The 9,153-nt window shown below is 28.7% G+C and overlaps 1 protein-coding gene across 3 annotated transcripts; it reads right to left on the bottom strand.

Annotated features, from left to right (window-relative positions):
* Positions 1-459: 459 nt before the first annotated feature.
* On the bottom strand, positions 460-7,191 carry LOC112754873 (glutamate dehydrogenase 1). 3 transcript variants are annotated; one of them, XM_025802673.3, is made up of 10 exons: positions 6,742-7,191; positions 3,845-3,986; positions 3,594-3,707; positions 3,209-3,430; positions 2,775-2,849; positions 2,562-2,678; positions 2,045-2,295; positions 1,536-1,611; positions 1,346-1,432; positions 460-896 (listed from the first exon to the last, which is right to left on the bottom strand). In XM_025802673.3, the coding sequence occupies exons 2-10, from the start codon at positions 3,950-3,952 to the stop codon at positions 711-713; spliced, it is 1,236 nt and encodes a 411-aa protein (XP_025658458.1). In that variant the 5' UTR covers positions 3,953-3,986; positions 6,742-7,191; the 3' UTR covers positions 460-710. The 3 variants fall into 3 exon arrangements, with proteins under 3 accessions (XP_025658458.1, XP_072077215.1, XP_025658460.1); XM_072221114.1 differs by having other exon boundaries at positions 6,925-7,180; XM_025802675.3 differs by lacking the exon at positions 6,742-7,191 and adding an exon at positions 4,609-4,953.
* Positions 7,192-9,153: the final 1,962 nt, after the last annotated feature.

Here is a 9,153-nt window from a genome sequence, read left to right as displayed (position 1 = left end):
CCCGACCTCTATGAAATCGCGTAAATGTGGTGGAAATAGAATATCTTAATTAGATCTTTATTCGTTTTGGACTTGACTATATTTTTAAATAAGAATATAAACAAATATTATATAATTTTATATATTTAATTAAATTATCATATAATAATTTTTAATTATCAACCGTTTCCTCAAGCCTTCCATTTTCCTCCCAAGCAACCCATACTCATGGGTACATACTCTCCATCCACTATTCTCAACCCCAACCAGAAATGCAACAACATCCAAACACGCACGTCCTTAACAACAATAACCGTTTGTGAAATTTTGATATTATGATTTATATTTAATTTAATGAAATAAAACGACATGTAAAACTGAACTACACAATTTTTTTTCTTTACTTCTGTTACTTCATTTTTTTTAATTTTTACTTTGTTTTGTTATAAATTTCGTTTGTATTGATAGTGCAAAAGAATATCAACTAAAAGAAGAAGATTGTACCTGAAAAAATATTTATACAAGAAGAAGTTATGGAATATGAGTCCAAGTATAGATAAGGGAAACCATTCCTTGATAAATCATATATATATGATTTCATGAAAATGTGGGATGAGAATTCTAATTCACCATTTCACCCATCACATGAAAAAGCAATTTAAAAAGGAAAACTTTGTGATTGGAACTCTTATTGAAAGCAGCAGCAACAACAGCACCATGAATTGATGATGTCAAGCTTCCCAACCCCTAAGGACAGTGGCCCTTGCAACACGGTTAACTGCAAGAGTGAAGGCTCCCATTCGAAGATCGCATTCATGAGTCTTGCACATTTCTTTCACATCTTTGAACCCTCTTGTCATGTACTTCTTTAGCTCATTGTTCACTTTCTCTTCATCCCACATGAACCCTTGGATGTTCTGTGTATGGAAAGAAACAAACATTCCAAGGATTATATATAGTATACTATAATGCTTCTACATACTATGAGTAATATACCAAATCAGTCCCCAAAGAATTTTTAGTCGGACAATTTAATTCTCAACAAATTTTAATTACCAAATCAGTCCTTAATCTTTTATTTTGTTAAACATATCAATCCTCACGTCAAATTTGGTAAAAAGTTAGACAAATCAATTCTTGTCGTTATTTGGTAAAGAATATCAGTCCCTAATAGTTTTAAAATTCTCAAAAACCAGTCCCTCCATATAGTTGAACAATCTGGGAACTGATATGTCTAACGAAATAAAATTTTGGGGACTAATTGGGTGATTAAAAATTATTGAAGACTTTTGTACGATTAAATATTTTTTAGGAACTAATTTGAAATATTACTCTTATACAATTTCATTATGTCTGATTATTTTACCTGAACCCACTCAAAGTAACTAACTGTAACACCTCCTGAATTTGCATATATGTCTGGAAGGATCACAACTCCTTTCTTCTTCAGAATCTGCAAATTACCATGGCAGTTATCAATATTGCATTTCTTGGTTATTTTTATTTCATTCTTTCCATTTTCTGGAAAAATAGAAGTGAAAAGGGAGAAAGCTAACCTCATCAGCCTCTGGGTCAGTGGGGTGATTGGCTGCTTCAATAATAAATTTGGCTTTGATTTCATTTGCATTTTCCCTTCAACCAAATAAAAGCGAAAAATAAATAAATAAGAGAATTAGATAGACCTACCCCAGATTCTGATTCATGTTTAGTACATTCATTTAGAAGGCCACGAGACAGGTGGTGATAAACTCATGCAATAAATAATTTGCTAGCATTTGAAATGAAGGTACTAAACTCACAAAGGAAAATGAATGAATCAGGTTTAATTTGCTTCAAGATGTTCAATAGTAATAATGCATTATCCCGTCTTAAGAGTTTGAAGTGGCTCATGCTTTGTATGACAAAAATGTCTAGTTTTTGTCGCATTTTCAAATCATTCAATAACTTATTTGTTGTTTGTATCTTTTAACGGTTATTTTTGCCCGCGGCATAAACTTTCGGATACCATTTTGGTAGTTTACCTGCAAACATAGATATCATTTATGTATTGTGTGGAGAAAAGTACCTATTAATGACACCCCCAAGAGCTGCTGGAAGCAGAACATCACAGTCTTCAACTAATATTGACTTAGGATCAATGGAATCACCACCATGGAATCCTTTAACTCCTTTATGCTCTTTGGAATGCTTGAGTAAGCTTGGGATATCAAGGCCATTGTTGTTCTTTATGGCTCCAGTTACATCACTCACAGCAATAACCTTTCCACCTCTCTCGCTAATTAATTGGGCAGCCCAAGATCCCACATTTCCGAAACCCTGATCACATACAAAGATGATATAAATGATGTTATGAATCAATCTCAAATTCATTAAAATACTACGTGCATCAACTTTGAAGTAAATTTACGCTTTTGCTATCAACAAAGCTAATTTTGCATTCTTTTCTTATATATAAGCTTTGGTGCAACAATCCAAAGCCTCATTTGTTGTTGTTACCACCATAATGTAGAAATAGAATGCATGTTAATTTCACAAACATAAGGATCAATTGGAGCAAAAAGTAAGGTACAAAAACTAATTACCTGTATGACAAACCGATGTCCAGATACATTCTTCCCATACTCATTAAGCACAGCCTCTGTTGCATAGAGGACTCCTCTTCCTGTGGCTGCTTCTCTGCCTAGAGATCCACCAAGATCCTAGTTTGAAAAGAAAAGGGAGTTAATTATTAAGCATTTTTTGGTGCCAGATCAATGCTAATTCAAATTATATGACAAACATCAAAAGTTGCTTACTATCGGTTTTCCAGTCACAACTGCAGGAGAATAACCATGAAATTTCGAATACTCATCTAGTATCCATGCCATTGTCTGCATATAAAATAACCAAACAGAAAGATAATATAGTACAAAATTGTAATGGGGGCATCTTTTATTTATTTGTTTATTGCATATCTATTAGTGTGTCTTTAAGTCAGCTATACATTATACAATTATAGTTACTGCTTAAGTGTCATTTTGACATTTTTATTGAACCATTTATAAATCATTGAATCAAATACCATTTGTATCATGATGCATTTATTTATAAATATACTAGAAAAAGGTCAAAAGGACAAATTATTTTGAATAGTACGTATAACATAAGTCATGTATTGATTGTTAGCAAAAGTATGATCTTGGTAATTTTATAAACAACTGCAGATTCACTGCTAAATCTTTGCACATACCTGTGGTCCTGTTCCCATATCGGGTGCAGGCACATCAGTATGAGTTCCAATCAAATCATGGATTTTCTGTGTGAAAACTCTAGTTAGCCTTTCTAACTCAGAAACACTTAGTTCTGATGGGTTACACCCTATTCCTCCTTTGGCGCCACCATATGGTATATTTGCTACCGCAGTTTTCCATGTCATTAGTTGTGCTAAAGCATTCACTTCATCTGGATCAACCTGTTTAATCCAATGTAAAACATAATTAAGGTTGAGAACTGAGAAATAGCCACTATAGGAAAGAATGAAACATAATTTGAATGGAAAATTTGTAACAAACAGTTAATCATAATTCTTTTCCCTTCAATCAAACACATCCTAAGTTAGAAAATAGAATAATAACCTCAGGATGGTATCTGATTCCTCCTTTCATAGGGCCTCTAGCATTGTCATGTTGAACCCTGAACCCAACATATGATGCTAATGTGCCATCATCTTTAGGTATGGTGCATTCAACCTGCATTGTATGGATCATGATTTTTTATTTTATTTTTTATGAACTATATGAAACAGAAGATGTGAAAACAACAAGAGTTAGAACCAATTTGCCAGAACAAACACATACAGAGAAAACCAAAGTAACTTTTCACTTACCTTGATTTCCCTGAATGGAATCAATAAACTTTTCTCAAGCTTTGAGTCCAATCCAAGAAGCCTAGAGGCCAACTTAAAGTTCCTGTTGGTAGCTACTAATGCATTCATTGTTCTTCTCCTTTTGAAACTCTATGCACTAACTCTGACACAATAATATTCAAAATCCTTTCAGCAAGAGAGATTTTCAAGCACAGAAAAGAGATCTTGCGCTGTTACTGTAATATTGATTGGCACCAAACAAATGATGTGGAATATGAAACCAGATCCATAGGATGTATTTATAGCAGAAGGTAATACATTAGAGCAAGGTGGAGTCAATGTCAACAATATAAACTAGTAAAGTATTCTAATATCCGACAAAAGAAATTGGATAAGTGCCAGCAACGTTAATAAATGATAACAATACCATGTGGATCAATATCAGCATTTAATCATGTGAGAGAATTATAAATGATAATAATAACAATAATAGAAAGAAATATATGATATCATCTGTCTTGCAACGACTAAATATGTTTTAGTTTACCATAATAATAATAATAATAATAATAATAATAATAATAAAAGGAAAAAACTTAAGACTAGATACATCTTAATTGAGTTTACATACAACTGACTTTTTTTTGTGGCAATTTATCAATGGCATGAATGATGCAGTTGCCATTTTACATTCAAAATCAACAAGATCATACAATAGGAAATAAAAATGTAAAAAAAAAGGGAGATACTGTTTTTTTCCCTGTTATATATCTTCTGGATTGTACCTTGTTTTGTGATCTAGCTTCTTTCACATCACCATGAACAAAAATTGTTACAGAAACCTAGCAAGCTACTAGGAATGTATATGTGATGAACAAAGTTTGATTTTTCTCACTTATAAGTTCAGGAACCCTTAAATACACTTGCTTATGTAGCTTATGAATGAACTGTGTAGCCAGTGTAATTATTATTATTATTATTATTATTATTGGGAAGAGGGTTTATTTTTTCAATTTTATTATTTTTATTTTTTTGCTAAAGATTTTAAAAGGAATAACAGGAAAAACTACTCTTACTATTACATCAAGAAGGGCCAAATTAGAAGTTCTGAGTGTCTCCAACATTATCTTAGGGGGCAGGATCCAGGTGAGGTTGGAACCAAGGGTACCCTTAACACAGTGACAAAAAAATAATAATAAAAGGGTAAAAAGTTATTAGTGTTTGATTTGATAATTATTAAAATTACATTCATTGCACCAACAACATTTTCTCAATTGGAGTCCCCGGGTATTTGGGAAATATGAATGTAAAGTATTCAAAGTGACACATAAGTATCTCGTGGCTTGTGTTGCCGACTATGACTTCTAATTACATAATATAATATTCTTTGTTATCTGCCAATTATAAAACGAAGCAATGCCAAAGTTTACAGCCATATATTTATACATAGAAGGTGGTGGTGCTTTTCTATTCCTATTTGTTAGTTTATATATACAATAAAACAACCCCAGTTGCCAACTTGATCTTTTCATATTTAACTGGCAATCTCTGAATCTAAGGCTTTTATCTCAGCAACACTTGGCTATTCGGAAAAAAGAATATGTTAGGAATTGCCATTTAGAAATTGATATGAGTTTAATTTTGATGCGTTGACAATGTAAAATATTTTATACTGTCGTCTATCACATTTGTTTTTTTAGATGATTATTTACGACAGTTCCATATAAAGTGTAATTATTGTTGCTAACGTAGATGCACGTGTATGCATTAAAATGAAATTCATATCTATATATAACGTAATGGGATAAGGTTGAAGTGAATTCTAAAGCAAGGGCAAGGGGATTCAACTAGATTAGCAGATGATATGAATTTATCAGAGAGTAGTTCAAACTGAATCACTGATTGGTAATCAAATCAAATCAAATAATTAATAAAAACAAAGGGATTGTTAACTCTTAAAAATGTTTGAAACGACACATGACATATGTGGCAGCCCAAAACCGTGGGAAATCTTAATTCCCACGTCAGCATATGACTAACTAGTATTTATATATGCAGTTGGTTTGAACAACAAAATGCAGATCATAACCTCTTCCAATGCACTGTGGTTCGTTCATTATTGATGTAATACAATCAGATTAAACATATTAGGCACACCCACAATTCTTATTTATATTGATGAAATCCTCTATACAAATCTGATTCAGTTTAAATCAGTGAGTTTCAAATTACCATATCACAAAATTCACTAAAAGTGAGGCGGACTAAACTCTGTAATATTAATATGCACTGATGTAATTATTAAGATAGGTTATATACATTATACTCTTTGGGTGCGATCTTTTTCTAAATCCTACTATAAATTATAATGCGAGGTGTTTGTCTATGGGACTGTCTTTTTCTATTGAGCTGTAAGCAATAAATTTTGTTTGTATAAAAGAAATACCAGCTTAAATTTTACACGGCATATGACTATTCACTCGTAAAATTAACACATGCATCAATAGTGTGATGATGCAAGTCATGTGGGACTAAGCTAATAATTCATGTCTTCAAAGCAAATAATATGCCACAGTAATTGACACGTTTTATAATTGACATACAAATAAACTGATAATAATTAAAAAAAAAAAAGAAAACAAAAGGATTGCCTCCTTTGAACAGCACTTCTAATTAACATTATTTGTGAAATTGGTAATATAATTAGTAGTGGGCTCTAAAGCACCAGTACCTCTTTATTCTAATTTAAATAAATATTAACACATAAATGAACAATTTTCCTCTATTAGTTACTACTGACATACATTGAATAACTTGTATCAATTCCAACATCAGAAAACAAGAGAGAATGAGTTAAAAAGAAAAAAACAACCAAAATTTGTTAACCCCATGCGAGAGAAAGAGATGAGAAAACATACCAAAGAAATTTAGAGAAAGCTGCTGAACTCACAGTTTCAGAAAACAGAAACAGCAATTCTGAAGCTTTTAATTAAACCGACTCCGAATCAAGTCAAAGCGAAAGACGAAGTTTAAGAGAACAGAAACAAGGGTTATAAATAGTTAAAATTGGAAGAGAAGAGAATAAGAATTGAATTCCTTACATGGAATCAAATTCAACAATGGGAAGGGGGGACTATGCCCTTTAATTAATGGTTGCAACTTATAGAACAGAAATTATTTTTTATATTGAGATTTTTTCGGTGTTATGTTGGGGAGTGAAGTTAACAGAGGTTGGATGCGAGATTGGTGACAAGTGTATCTTGCAGGTGCGCAAGAAGTTGGCACTGTCAAACTCGCAGTTGGTTGAAAAGACGTCAGTTTCATTTGGAGGGTGGCCAAAACAGTAATGATAGATCTAGAAAAATTTTAAGAGCGGACACACAAAAAAATATATATATACTAAAATAAATTTTGTTGAATATTATTAATTATATAGAGGTATAAAATTAAGAAAAAAAGTTAATGAATATTTTTTTTTAAAATATTATTCATTATATATAATTTATAAAAAAGTAATTTTTTATTTTTAAAATTTGAACTTAAAATATTTTAATTAAATTATAGATAATTTGTTATCCTAATTAATTTTTTATACGCATTTAATAATAAAAAACCGAATCAATTTGCACATTAGATACATTAATATTTATAATTTGAAACCAGAATTATATATAAATATTAAAAAAATTAAATTTGTATATAAAAAGTATGTTTATATAAAATAATAGAAACTTAATTTACAATTTTTTTCTTTCTTTTTAAAATAATTAAATTTGCTATATATTTTTTAATTTAATTTTGATATAATGTTAGTTGAAAGATTTTATGCATCTGTTTAATTATGTATTATAATTAAAATATTTTTACTATTATTTCTAAAAATAAAAAATATATTTTAAATTAATAAATTAATCAATTTATTTTAAAATTTTATATGCAACATAGGTATATATAATAGAATAAAAGATAAATAAACAAGTAATAAGGATGAATAAATTGAGAATAAAATAAAATATATAAAGTTATGAAGAGAATAAAACATTAAATTAATACCTAAACTATAAATTAAAATTTGTAATTAAAAATATCAAAAAGAGAAATAATAAAATTAGAAGATATATAGAGTTATAGAGAGCTATATAAAAAATAGAAAATTTGAAATTTATCTTTTGACGAAAAGAAGATGACCACTAAACAAGAAATAGAAAAAAAAAAGTTGAAAATATAAAAATAAGAAGAGGGTTTAAGGAAATAAAGGAGTGATGACACAAAAATTAAATTTGATTAAGTTAAATAATAATTAAAATAATAAAAAAAAAGTGAATTTAAGACTTAGACCAATTAAATTTAATTTATTTATAATAAAATTATTTAAAATTTGAAGTGAAAACACATTATATATAACTATTTAAAAAAAATAAAAAACACAGAGTGCCGCCTCATTGTTATTATTAGGATGTGATTAGGATGTATGATACGTTTCTTCTATAAATTTGGGTCTTTCTTTTCATTGTATCTAAAGGAAAAAACTTAAATTACACTATTTTAAAGTAAAATTGTCATAAAGAAAATGCGAGGGAGAGGTGAAAAAAATAAAATTTGTGTGTTTGTCTTTACAATAATAAAAATGTGATTATTAATGAAAAAAGTGTGATTTAAATTAAAATGGTACGAAATTTAATTCTACCAAAAGAACATATTATTTTACATTCAAACTATTCTCAATATGTAAGTTATTATTTTTTTTAGAATTATTTATATCAATATATACATATTATATTATTAGTGTTGTTTGTCTTTTAATATATTGATGTTATTGTCATTTTAAATATTTAGAGAAATTAATTACGTATGTTAATATTATGTTTAAGTTTATTAAAATGAGTATCTGGATGTTAATTAGAAGACAAAATACTTAATAAAAGAAAGTATTTTTTGAATTTATAATTGTTATATATTAATATTATTATGTCTAATAATATGAAAATTACTTATTATTAATTTTAAAATGTTAATAATGTGTAATACTCTGAAAATAATATGTTATTGTTGATTTTAAATTAAAATTATATATTAGTAGTAATTGAAGTATATTATTAACGTTAATGTATTTTTGATCTTCATGTTAGTAAAATATATTTATGTTAATATATTTATTTTAAATATATTATAAATAAATTATACAACATACATAAATATATTAGTAATAAACATAGTACTCGTTAAAGTATTTTTTAGCGCAATTTACTAAAATAAATAAAATAGTTTCTAATATTATTAGAATACACATTTTGTAAAATAGATATTAAAATACATTTTTTCATAAACTA

Source organism: Arachis hypogaea, chromosome 16, assembly GCF_003086295.3.
Source record: "Arachis hypogaea cultivar Tifrunner chromosome 16, arahy.Tifrunner.gnm2.J5K5, whole genome shotgun sequence".
Lineage (NCBI taxonomy): Eukaryota > Viridiplantae > Streptophyta > Magnoliopsida > Fabales > Fabaceae > Arachis > Arachis hypogaea.
This window is presented reverse-complemented; position numbering and strand designations above follow the sequence as displayed.